Consider the following 19,683-nt stretch of genomic DNA (forward strand, 5'->3'; position numbering starts at 1 on the left):
TTTAAAATTTAAACTTCATACTACATAACGTTGCGTGTAGACACTAAGTAAAGATAAAACACACGCTACTTGTCTTTTTATTTAAAAGATATCCGCTTGAACAAACATACAATGTCCTTGGTTATATTTTACCTTAGGTATTTAAAAAAGAAAATTTAATATGGTTACAGTTGTAAACAGTCTTTGTACGTATTCACCCGAACTGTCAAAATATAAAATAATTAAACTACTGAACTCATAGGAAAATTCAACACGGAAAGTTTTTTTTATCAAATTACAAATTCAAAACCTTTAACACATGAAACGACTGTAAATCAACTGTAAGGGAGGATTTTATATTTTGAGACTGTCTCATTTTCTCAAGAGTAGATTTTTTAAAGAAAATTGCAAAAAACTAAAATTTTACCTCAAAATTTTATAACTTTATCAATATTCAAAAACTTACCAATTTTTTCTTTATTCTTCTATATTTCTTCTTTCTGAACATTGATGAAAAAGAACAAAAGCTCAGGCAAAAATATCTCTGCACTTGTTTAACTATATATCAAGGACAAGAGATAATCCCAAATGAGCAATCATTTTTATTCTGCTGTGCAATCTTCATCAGTCCTGAAGCAAAAAATAAAATTTTAGCTTAAATCAGTAAGTAATGTAAAGGAGAGCTAAAATTTTAGCTGGTTCTTTTTCAGACCAAAAGCTAAAATTTTAGCATCCACAACTTAGATAAAATTTTAGCTTTGCAGAAAATTGATAAAATTTTAGCAAACATGTATACAAAGATAAAATTTTAGCATTTGAAAAAACATTATATTGCAAAGAAAAATAGACTTTAGCGTAGTTACATGTATTTTAACACCGCAGATGGCATTACCCCTGTTAACCTTAAGTTTAATTGATTGTTGGTTGTTTAATGTACAGTGGCAACTAATTCATGCACTTTCAAGACAAGAACAAATAAATAGACAACAGGTAGGTCCTGTAATAGGACTTGATGAGGAGGAAATTTGGACTATCACCATGATCACTGGCTGGTAAATTGGATAGCCCATATGATCAGAAATTTGACCTTTCAAAAATCCACCTATGGACTGATCAGACATAAACAGTAATAAATGCTGAACAATTTCTCATGGTTATCATGGTTATTGGTAAAATACAAACAAGTGGTTATTAAAATATTTTACCTACCTACCTACCCTGTTTCAAAACTTAGGGTCGGAAAAGGGCAAACAAACAATATTTTAATTTAGGCTTCAATAGATGGTTTTCAAGTCAATTTAAGGTAGCAAATCTAATGACACAGCCAACTTTTGAGCAAAAGAACAGCATATAATCAGAACTTTCTGAGTGACGAGAGGTTAACTGGATGAGTCTTCACCATTTTCTGTTTTTTATTTCTGGTCCTTCATGGAGATTAACTGCACCAACTGTTTTAGGCATTTTGATTTTTCCAGTTACATTAACAGGTAAATCAAATCCTGATATTATCACACATTATTCTGTTTTATTTTCCTGTCGTTTACCAAAATCCATTTGGTCTATGGATTTATTAGGAATAAATTTTACCTTGCCGATGTTGTAGGCTTTCCTCAGTAGTATACCATCTTTTTCAACTCACAACTCATTAAAATCATTTATTCCTTCTAACTTGTGTGTTATCAGTTTGTGTTATGAGGTGTTGTTAGCACATTTAGAGACTTGACATCCAGCAACACCTGTGAACAGAAATAATAATGAGGGGAATTATAAACCGTTTCAAAGGTCATGTTTTCAACTTCAACAAAATGTGTGTACATTACAGCATAGATCAACATGATATTTTGAAGAAAAGAAAAACATTTTAAACTAGAGGCTCCAAGGAGCCTGTGTTGCTCACATGATATTTTTATTTACAATTGATGCATGGAATAATGCAACCTTTATACTTTTGCTCTAGTTTCAGAGATACATGTATGGAAAAGTCAAAAACTGCATTTTTTACCTATGTTCTATTTTTAGCCATGTCTGCCATGTTTTAGGCAGACAGGGTCACTGGCCACATTTTACATTTAAAAAAAAAATAAAACCATAATGTTTATTTGGGTCCAAGTACATTTAAATTTGTCTCAGTTGTTTCAGGAAAGATTTTTGAAAAAGATTGCAAAAATTTACGAAAAATTGTAAAATTTGACTTTAAAGTGCAATAACTCCTTATGAAGTCAATTGTCAATTTTGATCCTGTTCACTGATTTGTAGAGCTCACTTTGCTGAACGTTATTGCTGTTTACAGTTTATCTCTATCTATAACATTATTCAAACTAGAGGCTCTAAAGAGCCAGTGTCGCTCACCTTGGTCTATGTGAAGGAAGCAGATGGATTCATGACAAAATTGTGTTTTGGTGATGGTGATGTGTTTGTACATCTAACTTTACCGAAAATTCTTGCTGCTTACAATTATCTCTATCTATAATGAACTTGTACCAGTAGTTTCAGTGGAAAATGTTAGTAAAAATTTACAAATTTTATGAAAATTGTTAAAAATTGACTATAAAGGACAATAACTCCTTAGGGGGTCAATTGACCATTACAGTCATGTTGACTTATTTGTAAATCTTACTTTGCCGAACATGATTGCTGTTTATAGTTATTAATATCTCTATCTATAATAATATTCAAGATAATAACCAAAAAACAGCAAAATTTCCTTAAAATTACCAATTCAAAACAGGTTGTCTGATTCATCTGAAAATTTCAGGGCAGATAAATCATGACCTAATAAACAATTTTACCCCCATGTCAGATTTGCTCTAAATGCTTTGGTTTTTGAGTTACAAGCCAAAAACTGCATTTTACCCCTATCATCTATTTTTAGCCATGGCGGCCATCTTGGTTGGTTGGCCAAAATCCTTGACATACCCCACATCCCCAAATTATATTTAAGAAATATAGCAAGTCACATGTAAGTGTAAGTAAAAAAAAATTGTGCAAGAAAAAATATTGAATCATAATTTCCTGTTGATATGCACATCTGCATAGTATGTCCTTATTATCTACAAAGTTTCATGAAGTTCTGTTGTGTAGTAACAGAGGAGTTGCAATGACACTTTTGCAGAAGTACATTAACACTTTCGCTACTGAATTTATTTTTTTCGCGGGATTTCCTGGCCGAAATATATTTGCACGAGCCATTTGCCTGACCGGGATTAATTTGACATGTGCTTCAGCAAAAACGACCTCGTAGTTTAGGTCATTGAAAACTCGGCAACCGTAGCGAGTTATGCGGTCAAATTTTGATAAAATGTAGATAAATATCATAGGTTGATCGTCCGTAACCTTTTCATAGTGAAAATTAGTTTACCTTAAAAAGGCGTGTTGAAAACGTAGATTGATTGAGTCAGAAGATAATTTTTGTCATTGCCTACCGTCATGACCGTATATCACTTTCACTTCCATTCGGCAACATTTCTTAAGCACACGTGTGATTTCGAAATTCTAATTCTATGAGCTACTGAATTATTTTCTTTCAAAACCTGTTTCCGTTTTCGTTTTCTTGGCAAAAATACTTGTAAATGGAGACTGTCGTTCACGTAGATTTTTGGCTGCCATTTGTTTACGGTTTCGAAAGAAGAAAGATAACTCGGGTTCGATAACGGACAATAACTCTTCCAGACGAGTTGTATAATACCCCCAGCGTTGATGTGCGATTACTGAACTAGTTAAAAATATTGTTTAACTGCAATAATAATCGATGGGACTTCTTTACTTTATGACTTAATCCCAGTAATGCCTTAATTCTTCCACATGTGAATGAGATAAAGCTTTCCAATAAATAAAAGTTAGTAAATAAACCCATTAAGTGATTTTTTTCAAAGTTCTAAATCCATGAAATTTCCAAAAAAATTGATTTGGGTCATGGTGGTTTTATAATATATAAAAAATATTTAAGCATAAATAAATGTACAAGAAATAAGCAAATATTCAGCTGTATAGATCTCAAGATAAAGAGCCTACTGAATTATTTATTTTTTTGAAAATTGTTGAAACTAAGTAGTCAAAATTAAGGATGTATAAGATAACATGAAATTGACAAATACATCAACTGATGTTTGTTAAAGCAGCACAAATAAATACCAAAAGCTGATAACTAATATTTTATAAATTTATTTTCATCATAGTTAAATTTATTAATCACATGCAGTAGAGGAAAAGGATAGAAAATATGCAGACAACTACTGGGTACTGTTTTATTTAAACTCATGGTATGTACACACAGATGCAAGTCGTTGAAAACAATTGCCAAAAGAGATTAAATTAATAAATCATGTACATGTTTTACTGCAAAATTCAGTTTTAAAATTCATTGATGGAAAGCTACATCAGGGAGCGGATATAGTTTGTAATAACATTTGGAAGCTATGAAATTTGTTTTACCGTAGTTTATATTGCTGTGTACTCATTGAAAAGGAGGATTCATATCATAAATTTTGATTTTGAAATTGAGTGAGTCAGGGGTTAAGAAATTTTGTATTAGCTCACTAGCCCACGGCTAATTGGTAGCATGATTTTACTAGCCCTGTTGGAAGAACCACTAGCCCTAGTATGCCTCACAAATTCAGAGTTTGCTGCAAAAACAATGAATTATATAAAGTTAACAATTGTTATCCATTTTACAGTAGATTTGTGCAAATTAAATACTCAAAACTATCCAATTACTGGCATTAGGAGATATATATAAGTAATTGATAATTGAATATTCACTGAATATTCTTTAATAATGAGTTGCTAAAATCCCGACATGATACAAGTCTTCAAGTACTGGAGGGTTTTTACCAGATACATTATCGCGTTTGTTTAAAAGAATTATCAGCTGATTAATTACGTAATGCTCATATTGGTTATCTGTTTATAAAATCATAACCACTAATATTTATGTGAATAAATATCACCATCTATAGCTTTTATCTTCTATAATTGTTTTATAAACAAAGTTCAGTAATGTCCATATTTACATTTATTACAGGTAAGCTAATTGTGGCCTTTAATAGATTACAACCTAAGCACGGCCTTTTAACTGAACTGAAATTGTATTTGTAAAAAAGAAACAATTTCTTTAAACATCGATTGATTGATTGTTGGTTGCTTAACGTCCAGTGGCAAATATTTCATGCATTATCAGGACGAGAACATGTTCACAATAAATACAATAGGTAGGTTGATACAATAGAGGCTATCTTGGAATATGCTCGGGAACACTTGGACTTGCCTTTTGTTATCTATTAATCATGTGTGGTTTTTTTTGTCTAATATGTTCTCCTTTTTATTTGTATTGTAGTCCTGTATGTTGTCATTTTAATGTTATATTTAACATTGCCATTAAAGTGTTAGGCTTGGCATGCCTCAAAACCAGGTTCAACACACCATTTTTTGCTTTAAAATGTCTTGTACCAAGTCAGGAAAATGGCCATTGCTATAATATTGTTCGTTTTAGTGTGTTACATTTTAACGTTGCGTCGTTTGTTTTCTTTTATTTTTAGTGTAAATTCACATTGCGACAATACGTGTCACGGTACTTGTCTATCTCAAATTCATGTTTTTGGTTTAGATGTTATATTTGTTATTCTCGTGGGATTTTGTCTGATGCTTAGTCCGTTTCTGTGTGTGTTACATTTTTGGTGTTGTGTACTTGTTCTCCTGTTATATTTAATGCGTTTCCCTCGGTTTTAGTTTTTTATCCAGATTTTGTTTGTTGTCCATGGATTTTCGAGTTTTGTACAGCGGTATACTACTGTTGTCTTTATTAAAGTTTTCCGAGACTGTTCATGATTAGATCATGGTTCTGGAGGCTTCTTTACAGTATGTAACCAATAACAAAATGACGTCCATAACAAGTTTTAAAAGCTATATCTGACAAAAGTCAGGTTTCTGCTGCCAAAAAGGATTCACATTTATATTGCAATAAATTATTCAGAAGGAGGTGCAATCAGGTTTCATATAAAGCCTGTACTGATACATCGATATTGAAAGTTCGGGATCCATTCAGAGTTATTTGTTCTATTTTAAAACTTGTACAAAATATGTTAACATTCTGATGACGTAGTCGAATCTGATTGGCTTAGATAGAAAAGTGATGAGGGGAGTTGTCCCGTTCTATTTTAGAAACGCCAATAATTTTTTCTCACTAGTCCGTCAGGCTTATTGGGTTACAAATTTGGTTGCCCGAGGCCTAAATGCTGTAGTCCCGGGCGTCGGGCTAGTGGATTTTTTAACCCCTGAGTGAGGACAATGGAAACTGTTTTTTTTTTTTATTTCTGTTTATATTGTTGGGTTATTTAATGGAATGATTTGTCAAAAAGTGAATAAAAATTACTTGAGTGAGGTTGTTATTAGAATATAACCATTGTATTAAACCAGTCTATTAATTAATCTATTGCATCCAGCAGCAAGTGTAACTTACAATATAAGCCTATATATTAATGTGGTATGAAGATACCCTGCTTATCATGTGTGCTAGTCCCATTAACAGTGTAAATTTTTAAAGAAGCTGACTTACAAGGTGACAGCTACAAGACCCTGATGTGGTACATTATCCCATTTCAAATTTGATTACTTTTTTCTCTTACTTTTTACTACTACATGTATATGACTTGGCATCTGAGAGAAGAAGCAATTTATATACCATTTAAAGTCACTTTTTGAACACGAACCACACTATTTATAGACTCAGCTGTCAATTTTGTCAATATCCGGTTCTATTTTAAATGAAATTGGACTTTCGCTTTGTCGACCGTAGTACATACTGCAGTACAGCCTTTCAATAAAAAGACAGAAAACCCGTAGCACTACAGACTCATGAGAGTGTCTGAAACGATGACAAAAGACTCTGACTCAATCGGTAATGAAAGGTTGACTGTCAAACGGCAACGAGAAATTATAATTTACAGTCGTGCACCTGATGGCGACAATCAAAGTCTCGATTTCAGATTGTTTTACAAATATCCTTCTCACAACTCCAAAATATACGTACAATAACTACTTTTGTTCAAGTTAAGCCACTTTCATGACCGCAGGTCAAGTTTTCTAAATGTTTCAACTCGAAATGAAACTCTTGACCATGATTCCGCCATTTTGTTTTTCCCCGAGTTTTTTTTCCCCTCAACAATCTTTAAAAAAACATATTTCAACAGTGTTTTTACGCCCGATACTAAAATATCGAATGCATTTGATGTTTATCATAACATCCATGAAGCAACGGGGCCAAGAAACATGTTTAAACATTATTTTTACTGTTGACCGTCTAAAAATAGAAATATTCGGCATCTACACCGGTGTGCCAAAAGGATACATTCGGCATCTACACCGGTGTGCCAAAAGGATACATTCGGCATGAAAGGGTTAAAGCAAATAAGTTCAAAGGGGAGTAACTCATAGAAAAAAATTGAATCGTAATTTCCTGTTGATATGCACATCTACATAGTTTGTCCTTATTATCTACCAAGTATCATAAAATTCTGTTGTGGGGGTAGGTATAATAAGGAACATACAGACAAACAGTCAAGCAGATGGATACACAGACCAGAAAAATTATCTTAATATAATATCACACATGGGGCTTCAAACAACATGCCATGGATCATTTTATCCAATGCTTTAATTTTTTCTGTTAAATATGGGTTATGTAACATGTGCATTGGCGGATCCAGGGGGGGGGGGGAGTCTTGGGGTTGCAATCCCCCCTTTTTTTTTGGCCGATCAATGCATTTTAATGGGGACATATAGTTGAAACCCCCCTTTTTAATATGGCTGGATCCGCCCCTGATGTGTATGTGAGCCTCAGTCTGTGACTCGTCTAACATTTTGTCATTATCATGTCAGATTTATTTGTGAAATGAAATTTACTTAAGAGAATCAGACTGTCTCTGAAATTGTGTATAGAACCAGATTTGCTTATTTTAACAGGTCACATTTAGATCACGGTGAGTTTGTGTTGTAATTATGTTTTCTGTTTGAACAATGTACATTTTGTTAATTTACCTGTTCTAGAGTCAAGGACAGTTTTCATATCAGCTGCTGTTACAATGGGTTTTTTTTCAACTTGCAACCCAACTTTTTATCTTTTTGCGCTTATTTGCCATCTTTGAATCACAATATGACTTTCCTGCATGGGCCTCAGAGTAGCAATATCCCTGTATATTGATCCCTATGAAATATAAGATATTCATTACTCTGCAATTTAAATATATACACAAAATAACTAAAAAGTATTGTATAAAAGTTCCATCACATTAGATTAAGGCAAACTACAGAAATAGGAAGAAAACTAAAAAAAATAGCATTTTACCATTTGTAAAGGGGCATAACTTTAGAACGACTAAAGTGACGCCCCCAAATATTCAAACTTGATTGTGTTTAGTGGTAATAAGCATTGTATAACAGTTTACTAACATTTGGTTAAGGCAATCTAAAGTTAACTATAGTTGTTAATTTCTGTGTCAATTTGGTCTCTTGTGGCGAGTTATCTCATTGGCAATCATACCACATCTTCTTTTCCGTATAAATAGTTAGAGTACAGACATACAGTGGTTGTTGTTTGTTTACAGTCTGTGCCAAAAACTATTTGAATAACTAGCCCTATGGGGTAGTAAAAAAAAAAAATACTAGCCTGAATTTATATGTACTGGACCGGATAAAATCTGTGTCCCCGGTGAGGATCACGAAGTGATCCGAACCAGCTAGGGAGGTTTGGGGGCATGCCCCCCCCCCCCCCAAAGAAAATTTTGGAATATTAGATGTAAAATCCTGCATTCTGAGGTTACATTTTTGTGTATAAATCCTGTCAAAAATGTAGAGTTTTTTCTCCATATTATAAAAAAAATAAAAATTCTACTTTCTTTCAATAAAAACCTTCTCAAAACTGTTGACAAAACTGACTCCATTCTTTGAATTGAAGACAAACATGTAAATGTAAATTAAATGTATACATGTAGATATAAACCCCTTGCCATCACATATTGTTTATTCAAATTTGACTTAGGAAAGTTAAAGAGATCACCCTTTCTGATGCAGACCAAAAATAGAAGAAAGCTTATATCAATTGATTATATATTTATTCTTCATAATTTTTCATGATTTTTTTCAATTTGCTGAACAACTCCTGTTCAGCAAGTTCATTTTCATCTTCACTTTCTTCACCACTGTCCTCATCCTCATCTGTACTGCAATATTCTTCTTGGTTGATAACAATCATCTGAAAAAAATATATATTAAAACCTTGTAATATTAATCATTTCAATTTGATGTGGGTGTACATCATGGTTGAATACAAGTAAACTGCGAGCTACTGCTCACTGATGATACCCCGCCGCAAGTGGATAATATTAATAGTGTAAAAATATGCAAGTGTTCGGTAAACAGGAAGTTGTCGAGTGATGAATCTGAAAACGCATCACACGGTATAGCTGACTTATATTAATCCTGAAACCAAATTTCAGAAATCCTTGTATTGTATTTCCTGAGAAAAATGTGACGAAAATTTTCAACTTGGCTATCATGTGTAAAATCGTACAAGTGTTCGGTTAACAGGAAGTTGTCAAGTGATCAATCTGAAAACGCATCATACAGTATAGCTGACTTAGATAAACCCTGAAACCAAATTACAGAAATCCTTGTATTGTAGTTCCTGAGAAAAATGTGACGAAAATTTTCAACTTGGCTATCATGTGTAAAATCATACAAGTGTTCGGTAAACAGGAAGTTGTCAAGTGATCAATCTGAAAACGCATCACACAGTATAGCTGACTTAGATAAACCCTGAAACCAAATTACAGAAATCCTTGTATTGTAGTTCCTGAGAAAAATGTGACGAAAATTTTCAACTTGGCTATCATGTGTAAAATCATACAAGTGTTCGGTAAACAGGAAGTTGTCAAGTGATCAATCTGAAAACGCATCACACGGTAAAGCTGACTTAGATAAACCCTGAAGCCAAATTTCAGAATTCCTTGTATTGTAGTTCCTGAGAAAAATGTGACGAAATTTTCAACTTGGCTATCATGTGTAAAATCATACAAGTGTTCGGTAAACAGGAAGTTGTCAAGTGATCAATCTGAAAATGCATCACACGGTATAGCTGACTTAGATAAACCCTGAAACCAAATTTCAGAAATCCTTGTATTGTAGTTCCTGAGAAAAATGTGACGAAAGTTTCGTGGGACGGACGGACTGACGGATGGACAGACAGCGGTAAAACAGTATACCCCCCCTTTTTTAAAGAGGGGGTCCTTTTTTAAAGCGGGGGTATAATTTAAAGCAGGGGGGATAATAATTACAACAACTTTGGACTATAATAATTTGCATGATATATAGTAATTAGTTCTCTACAAAGAAAAATAATTTATGCTGTGTTGTGTATTAGAATTAAGATATTGCAGAAATTTATATCTTTGCTGGTTCTCATTCTTAAAAGTATTTATGTTTTTTTTTTTAAATTACAAATATTTGAATGCTTTTATGAACTATGTGATGTATTTTAAATACAATAAATACCTGGATGTCTTGACCAGCAGCTGGTGTATCAATCTCATCATGACCAACCACAACAGTTTCTTGGTCGACTGTGTTTGTTTGGAGTGTCTCGGTTAACCGTGATGGTCTGGAATAGCCAACTCTCCTTCTTCTGTCTGAAGGGGTAATCTGAAACAGTACAAATTATTTAAAAAAAATAAACAGTGTTTGTCAGAAATTTTAATTAAGTTTACAATTATTCAGACTAATATGTAATCAAAGAGGAAACTTAAACTTATTAAAACTTTGTCTTGAAAGAGCTTACCAGCATGGGAGAAAATACATAAGACATTAAGTATGTGTTTTTAAAAGGCATACAATGATACAGTGAACTGAGGACAGTAAGTATTGAAAATAAGTAAACAGGAATAAATTCAACTTTGAGCTAATATTATCCAATTTTTTCTGTCATGCAGACAAAAAAATAATTTTGAATGAACAATTACCATCCAGCTTTGGGTCAAACTGCTCAACATTAGCAGTCTCAATTTCGACTTGGATAAAGTCCTTCAATGTGTCCGTCTTCAAATGACCCCGCCTCTTGCCTTTGCTGAGTTTGGTTCTGCTGAATGTAGTTTCGTTATTGACACTTGTTGGTGGTAGACTGAGCAGAGCATCTATAACAAGCTTTATATTGTCAAGGCCATCCCTGAATGTTTCAAACACAGATCCCCATGTCAAGGCACCATCTATAAGTCTGTTACTGTACCTAAAAAGTTAATACACAAAATTGTAAATATTCAATATCAGACATATATGGATATTTTATTTTTAAAAATATTAAGATGTTCAAGGCAAAAAATTGGAGTAAATGAATACAGAGTTAGGAGTTGTTTACCCTGTAGGTAACATTAAGCTAAAATTAGGTTTTTATAGACTAGAGAATGGAAACATTGTGCCAAAAAGACAACAACCCAAACAATGAGCAGAAACATTAATTACCTTTGATATATTAAAGATTTCAAAATGGCCCACTCTGTGTTAACTTCCTCTATATCCATGCCTGACCTTATTAAGGTGGACTTGAGATTTTTCTTTACAAGATGAATCTCATGGTCCCCATACTCTAAAATGACAAAAAAACTTATTCATTAAACATGTTAAAAAATGAGAAACATATTTTTGCTTGCACCATAAAACACAATTTGCTTATAGACTGAGATATTGATGATTACAGGTATTTATTTAATTACTTTAATATTATAACCTGTACAATCAGAGACAGTTATGCTATGACATATATGCAGTTACAAGATAACTTACTTGGTTTGCATATTTTTAGAACTTCTGTAGTTGCTTTGATCTGTGCATGTCCATTATACAATGTTAGGTTCTGTTTCTGCAGAATCAAGGATAGTCTGTTCAAAGGTGATATGATTTCCTAAATGAAATGCAATTAATTAAAATTCAATACATATATAAGTTCGTCATATACATGGAAATTTAAATATGCAGTTCATATTCACATTCATTATTTGTAAAGCAGTAATTACATTGTACATATAAGAGTAGTAACAATTGTCAAAAATCAAAACAGACATGTCAAGATAAAGAAAACCAAAAATCAATAAAGCAATCTTAAAAATATTTTGACTTCTAAATGTATGTTTTTAATAATGATTTATTATTCTACATGTATACCTTTAAATTCAACATGAATGTGACAACCGCTACATCAGTTAGAATTTTGGCAAGTCCTTCAGCTTTTGGATTTTCATGTGAAGCACTTTCTAGGTGAGCTTTAAATCCCCTGTAACCTTTGATAATAACATTTATTGCTCTAAGCATGTGTGGCATCCAACGAGTTCCTCCTACACGGGTTGGAAGTATTTTCGTCATGTTAAGTGCACTGAAAGCTCGTTTTAAGGCTTTCTTCTCTGTTTGGGACCTCTGCGGTACAAGTAGTAAAGACCTGTAAAATAGTTATTTGAAAATTTGACTTAAGACATCTTCTGTAAGACAAATTTATGTAAATAAATTTACATGATTAATAAATAAGGGTACAATGTATGCCATGGTGTATATGTATAAATTTTTGACATTAAATTGCTATACATTAATGCATGACATACATTGCATATGCATACATGTAAAATATAATCAGCTAAATGCATTTGAATTGAATGAACTAGGACTTTTTAATCATGATAATTATTAATTGTTTTATTGCCAAACATAATAACTTACCAAGAAGAAGAGTTATGGTTTTATCATACAATTTAGATGACTTAATAGCATCCTTAAAGCTTAACTCAACTCTGTAAGCCAAGCAATGAGTAACAACTATTTCTGGGTTTTCTCTTTTCATCAAAGCAGCCACACCATTTCTTATACCTGAAAAAAATATGTCTTTAAAACAAACTATTTTTGTAACATTACATTGACATTGTACATTAAATTAATTTTAATCATATACTGTAAAAATGTTTTAATTCCTTTAACATGTTTAGAATTTTTTCAAATTCTATATGTTTACCACGGTCCATGTTTACTTTAAATCAATATGAAGGTCTAGATTGAGGTTCTTTCATTACACATGTTTCAGTATAATATTCTTTTAATTTTTTAGGTCATTTGTCTTTTCTTTATACCCATTATTTTGTATTCTTTATATTATATGAACATGATGAATGAAGAATTTCATGTTTATAAACTAGTACGTACATACACTGTCACACATATAGCTACAGAGAACATATACACATTTGCTACGCACCAAGCACATGTGAAAATAAATAACTGTATCTACACCTCATTATTTTATCTATATGGATAAGAAAATGTGGCATGAGTCAGAGTGTCAATGAGACAACTCTCAATCCAAGTCACAAATTGTAAAAGTAAACCATTATAAGTCATACATGTAGTACAGTCTACAACATGGATACCATTTTTTCTACTGTAAATATAAAAAAGAACATGCGGTATGATAGCCAATAGGACAACTATCTACAAAAGACCAAAATGACACTGACAGTCATTAACAACTATAGGACACCGTACAGCCTTCAACAATGAGCAAAGCCCATTCCAACCCCATCCACATTGTATATTACATAATAAATAAATTAAAAAATAAATTTACCTTGCATGTTTGATGCACCGTCTGAGCAAAAGCCAATAAGTTTACTCCACAGTTGGTTGGTATTGTCCTCTGAATTTTCAAAGCAAACAGCTTTCATGTAATTAAATATGTCCTGAGATCCTGCAGATTCAGCAGTACCCAAATCTAAAAACTTTTCAATTATCTTTCCATTTTGGGCACTTCTTACCCACAATGACTCATATTCATCCCCCATGAAGTCAGATGACCCATCAAAGGTGAGGCTCAGAAATGGTGTTTTTTTCAAAAGGTCTCTGGTCTCATTTCTGGAAACACTGGCTATATTTTTGACAAATTCACAGGCCTTTTTGTCATTCAGGTAGCTATTGCCAACATCAAGACCTTTAGCTTGATCCAGTTTACATATAACATATAAGTTTTAAAGCTTAGATGATGTTTAGCAACAGCATGGGCATTACGAAAGAGAATGCTAAGTCTGTCATATTCAGTTTGTTTTATAGAGTTAATGGCCTTTGCAGCCAGTGAATTCTGAGGAAATGGCCTCTCGGCAACAGATGTTGCACTGATGTGAGGCGAACTGACTTCATGATTTTGGATGGTGTCAATCCTAAAATTCGTACACCCAGATAAGAATTTCCATCCCTTTCCCTGCTCCTTACAGTATGTACAATACATAACGGAATTCTCATTATCATACTTGAGCCAGGGACGACCGTCCATCCAATGGGTTTTGAACTCTCTGACGCGCTTGTCCTCGTATTTTTTCTTTGCTTCTGTAACTTGGTCGGAAGTGCGAGACAGTCTTTTTGGTGCCTTTCCAGGTCTCGCACTATCTGACCACCTCAACAATGAAGCCATGTAACGATGTAAAATTATGTGTGTACTTTTATCTTTCGATATGAAAACAAAACTGGCACCACTTCTTCATAAAATTAACGGTAACCAGTCACCGAGGTCGTCCTTAATAACCAATCGTCTAAATACACAAGATGTCAAGCGGACAGTTACGAATTAATGTCTTCCGATGCAAAAATGAACATTTTTTTTTTATTTTCTGTTATGATTATATTTTATTTAGTTTATGCAACACAAATTAATCAATAACTACCGAAATTTGAAATTTTGAAAACACGTGGTACTGATCGTTTTTGCGCTTTTTTTTATTTATTTTGAACAATCGGTTATTAGGGAGACCGTAAAAACTAGTTTACGCTACTTTTGCAAGGAAGTGAGTATCAGTTTATTGATCTCAATGGCGTTGTATTGACACATTCGGCAGTTAACTTACGGTAACGATTAAAAAAGTGCACACAGATATGCACTAGACCGGTCGGACTATCGGCAGTGTACTTTTTACTAGTCCGAGCTTAATTAAACTAGACACGGGCTTCAGGCTACCGCTTAACGTCGCAGACTGTTTATGTGTTACATATTTGTTTTTCTCTCATTATTGGTTCATTTATCAGGCTGTAAGTTTTCTCTTTTGAATTGATTTACCTCGCCATTTCCAGGCTTTTTATAGCTGACTGTGCGGTTTGGACTTTGCTCATTCTTGAAGGCTGTACTGTCACCTATAGTTGTTACTTTATGTGTCATTTGGTCCCTTGTGGAGAGTTGTCTTATTGGCAATCATACCACATCTTCTTTTTTTTAATAAACAAGGGTTAAACTTAAAAGCACCTCCACTATGGCATGGGACATAAAATAAGTTTATGAGTATACATACATGTACGTAACATTTGTACATTTGTACATCTAGAATTATATCAAGGTTATAACAAAATGCACCCAAATTTTCTTTAGAAAAAGAGCAATAACCCTTCAAGTGTTGTCTGAATAAATTTCTTGTTTGAAAGCTTTTGACATGGTGAACAATTTTACTACTTTAGTTTTCCCAAATCTATAATTATATTATTTTATAGATATAACTTAAATAATATCTCTAGGTTGTTTTTTCCAAAGCAATGTCTCAAGAAACATATGTGCTTTAATAAAAATAAAGATTATACCTAATTTCCTAATGCATGAACAAATGATGAAGGGCAAGACTTTTTTTACTTTGTTTGTATATTGTACAATAGTAATTTAGATAACATCCAATTGCTTTTAACCATTATATTTACAGGTTTAGGTTTGCCTATATTTATTGTATGAAGATGTCAGTCTTACGTTGTACAAAGCTTGGGTAAACGTTTCAAAATCAAAATTCTACTCTACAAGAAATTAACTGTAAGATGAACATTAAACTACTGTCACTTAGCATGCTTAGGGAAAACATAAAAAAAATTAATGAAGGATAATAAACTTAATTTAAATAGTTTGGGGTGGGGGTAAAAATTGATGCAATTTTTCTTTAATTGAAATGATTTTATACTTTCCTGTGGTCAATCTATTTTTCCCAAATTAAGTTAAGAGGAGAGTAAGGGGGTCAGTGTTTATCCTACATTGAACTTTTGATTTCAACCCTAATCATGCTAATTCTCAATTGTTGTCTTCTGCTTTTACCATATAAAATTGAGAAAGGAAATGGTGAATATATCAAAGCGACGACCACCCGACCATAGAGCAGACAACAGCTGAAGGTAACCAATGTGTATTCAATGTAGCGAGAATTCCCGCACCCGTAGGTGTCCTTCAGCTGGCCCCTAAAAATATGCATACTAGTACAGTGATAATGGATGTTCGAATTATACACAAGAAACTAAAATTTTAAATCATATGTTTACTTAGCACAATTTTTTCTATAATATACATTGTATGTTACCTGTTCTTTTACTTCTCTTACTTCTTGTAAGCATAACCAGATATGTCCACAGTGGCACATGTAGCATGCTGCATTATCTGATAGAAGAACAACGTCTTACTTTAAAGAAGTTGATATTTATAGTCATTATAAAATTCTCAAGAAGTGAAGCCACACACGACCAATCCTGTTTCACAGATTCTAAAACATGGGTGAAAATTGTATGCTGAAAAAGAAATGCACAAGACAATTTTTATAGATGTAAATTGATACTGAATTCATTCCAAATAAAAGACTACATGTACATTTATTTATATTCATTTCATAAGAATCTATTCCATTAGAATCTTAAATCAAGGAATTTTTTGTTTTTTTATAGTTAGTGTGATACATGTACAATGTAAGAACACAATGAAAAATAATATAAAGTTCCAATTGATCATGTTTTATATATATAAAAAAATTGCTAAACAGTTTCAAACTCAGAACAACCTTATACATGTGTAGTAGCACTTTCTAGGGCTTAAATAAACACAATACTTTCTTTAAGATGGTTCCTTTTATTTCTGGACTAGTTTTCAGGATAATAACAAATATACATAAAACGTACCCTAAAAAATAAATACAATAGTAAGACTCTGACCGTTCATCAAATAATAATCTGTTACATAGGTTTCTATCCATGTAATATGATAAACAAATGTTTTACTATCAGAAAATATAAATAAAACTGTTCTGCATGTATTTACAACAATATGCTTATATTGTTGAGCGTAACTGACAAAGTCTAGTACAAATGCCCTTAACGACTCGTATTAAATAAACAAGTCAAATATACGAAAATTAACTAAAGCGGTTAACACAAACTTTAACAAAGCAAATTAAGAAAACTAAAAGCAATAGCTGCATGCTGTATGAATGCCGTAAGCATAAAATAGCAACAAACAGAAATACGAACATTACAAAAATAACACTTAGCTTACCTCGCATGAGGTGCAAAGGCCTCCTGATTTATATCTATGGAAATTGATTTACATCATCCCAGGATTACATTAAATATACCTGTATAACAAATAAACAAATTGTAATCCATGTTTTACTGTAATAAGGTACCTGTTTACGATTTGTACTCTTAGCTAAAATAATCAATCAATACACGTAACTATTATTATGTTTATATCTTTACCTTTAAAAGTATTTAACACATTCATTCCGGAACACTCGAATTCTCATACAATGTGTATTAGATTAATAATTTACCAAATTAGTTAAAAGTACTTTATTTATGAAAATATGAAAATAACGTCTCTTAAACAATTTAAGAAAACAAATACTACTTTACTGCAATTTATCTATTTTATATCGTTTTAAAGCATTCATCTCGCATTCAACATTTACGCATCGACCTTTTCATTCTAAACAGTCATTCTAGGTAAAATAATAAATATCTGGACTATTAACGTGTAATTAGTAGTAGAGAAATATAACTGACCTCAATATAGAATATAGAGAAAACTTAGAACGAATATAGGTTCAAACTTAGAATTTCATCCAGCACATATCAACATGTCCACCAGTATATAGAAAAGTGATGACCAGCATAAAAGAACAAAAGAAATATAGCGCCAAAATATAATGACCAATAGAAATAAAGAAAGTGTGCGGTCCACCGAAGCATAAAAAGAAAACCTTTGAAGTAAACTACAGTCAAACCAAAGTTACCCAAACCAGTAGAAAATGTCGTATGTCAATAAGTCCAACTGTCAAATACGTAAATAAAATGAACAAAGCATATATATAGACTAATCAACTAATTACAATCTGTAATTAGTATACTATACCCAATATAAGTCATATAATATACAAAATATAACACAATAAACTAAATATAAAAATATACACAATTACTGTAAAACCTATAAAATACAGTCTACCACACATGATTTACAAATAAGCATATTTTGGTTTTCCCGTTTGAATGATTTTACACTAGTAATTTTGGGGCCCTTCATAGCTTGTTATTCGGTGTGAGCCAAGGCTCTTTGTTGAAGACTCCAGTTGGTATTACTTATTGTGCAAACAGAGTGTGGGGACAGAGACAGCATATTGATTTACCTGAAAAAAACACATCTCAGTGATATCATAATCAACTCTCCTTTTTTGGCATTGTCCACGGCTGGTTCGTGGATAGTCTGGCAACTTCCATGCAGTCTGAGGTCTGTCAATGCCGCGTCGTTATGTCTTCATTACATTCAGCGAGCTTTCGTACACTTTTATCCTGATTACATACAGGATTAAATCCCACATGAATGGGTTAAGACAGACTTATACTGCCCTTCATGTCTGGCGGGACCATCTCGTCTGCCATTTGTTATTGTTGTTGTGCAGACTACGCGCCTTTTTTAAAAAAGAGGTAACCAAGCAAGGGAGATAAACAATACGGTGAATGACGCGTTTCGATGACTTTACTTTAGTGAATAACATTTTTCAAATAAAAATTTCCGAAATTTTTATTCATTGAAAGAGAAGATATGTATCAACTGATTACAAATATAAAAAAAAATGTGTGCTAGGCATCTGCTGTTTACAGAAAATCAAATTATCGATGTTGACCTACACTTACTTTAAAAAATCTTCTCCTTTGAAACTGCTGAATCAATTTCAGCCAAACTTACGCTAAATGAGTTTCAGAGTATCTAGTATATCATTTATATGTACTTCATGTACTTTCAATGCCATTACACTGTTGTATATATGCGGACGGCGAATGCATTCAACCTATTTTTTTCAAGACAAATATGGCATACATCGATGTAATACTATGGTTTTGTCACTTTTATAAATGATTACAAAGTTCCCAAAATTTCACCATATTCCGTGTTTATGGACTTATCAGTTTTTATTTGATTTGCCTCTTACACGGACCTGTACTTAAAAGGTCGTATTACCTCTCTAAAGAACATCTTGCAGTCTTCAATCCTATTAATGGTAAAAAAAAAGGATACATTTTGTAATTTAGCCACTTTGGTAAATGTATACACAGATAAAGTCAGACGGAAGTAACTATTTTTGCGCCAGTTTTTTTCTATTGAGTCATATTTTCCTCCTTTCTGGGAGCACCCGAAGAGTTGTCACAGACGGCGAATGCATTCTTCAACCTATTTTTTTCAAGACAAATATGGCATACATCGATGTAATACTATGGTTTTGTCACTTTTATAAATGATTACAAAGTTCCCAAAATTTCACCATATTCCGTGTTTATGGACTTATCAGTTTTTATTTGATTTGCCTCTTACACGGACCTGTACTTAAAAGGTCGTATTACCTCTCTAAA

At 32.6% G+C, this 19,683-nt stretch overlaps 2 protein-coding genes and 2 long non-coding RNA genes across 4 annotated transcripts; all 4 read right to left on the reverse strand.

Annotated features, from left to right (window-relative positions):
• Window positions 1-1,369: 1,369 nt before the first annotated feature.
• LOC134717502 (uncharacterized) lies at window positions 1,370-8,097 on the reverse strand. Its single transcript, XR_010107350.1, has 2 exons — window positions 8,011-8,097; window positions 1,370-1,715 (listed from the first exon to the last, which is right to left on the reverse strand). It is a non-coding gene; the product is annotated as an uncharacterized LOC134717502 (long non-coding RNA).
• A 2,369-nt stretch (window positions 8,098-10,466) lies between these two features.
• Window positions 10,467-12,407, reverse strand: LOC134717501 (uncharacterized). Its single transcript, XM_063580006.1, has 5 exons — window positions 12,181-12,407; window positions 11,803-11,920; window positions 11,482-11,605; window positions 10,986-11,248; window positions 10,467-10,668 (listed from the first exon to the last, which is right to left on the reverse strand). Exons 1-5 carry the CDS (start codon window positions 12,376-12,378, stop codon window positions 10,559-10,561), a joined length of 813 nt encoding a protein of 270 aa, XP_063436076.1. The 5' UTR covers window positions 12,379-12,407; the 3' UTR covers window positions 10,467-10,558.
• On the reverse strand, window positions 12,402-13,845 carry LOC134718373 (protein FAM200C-like). The gene is made up of 3 exons (XM_063580870.1): window positions 13,625-13,845; window positions 12,727-12,873; window positions 12,402-12,451 (listed from the first exon to the last, which is right to left on the reverse strand). The coding sequence occupies exons 1-3, from the start codon at window positions 13,836-13,838 to the stop codon at window positions 12,402-12,404; spliced, it is 411 nt and encodes a 136-aa protein (XP_063436940.1). The 5' UTR covers window positions 13,839-13,845.
• A 3,003-nt stretch (window positions 13,846-16,848) lies between these two features.
• LOC134717500 (uncharacterized) lies at window positions 16,849-18,261 on the reverse strand. The gene is made up of 3 exons (XR_010107349.1): window positions 17,839-18,261; window positions 17,330-17,408; window positions 16,849-16,957 (listed from the first exon to the last, which is right to left on the reverse strand). It is a non-coding gene; the product is annotated as an uncharacterized LOC134717500 (long non-coding RNA).
• Window positions 18,262-19,683: the final 1,422 nt, after the last annotated feature.

Source organism: Mytilus trossulus, chromosome 5 (genome assembly GCF_036588685.1).
Source record: "Mytilus trossulus isolate FHL-02 chromosome 5, PNRI_Mtr1.1.1.hap1, whole genome shotgun sequence".
Lineage (NCBI taxonomy): Eukaryota > Metazoa > Mollusca > Bivalvia > Mytilida > Mytilidae > Mytilus > Mytilus trossulus.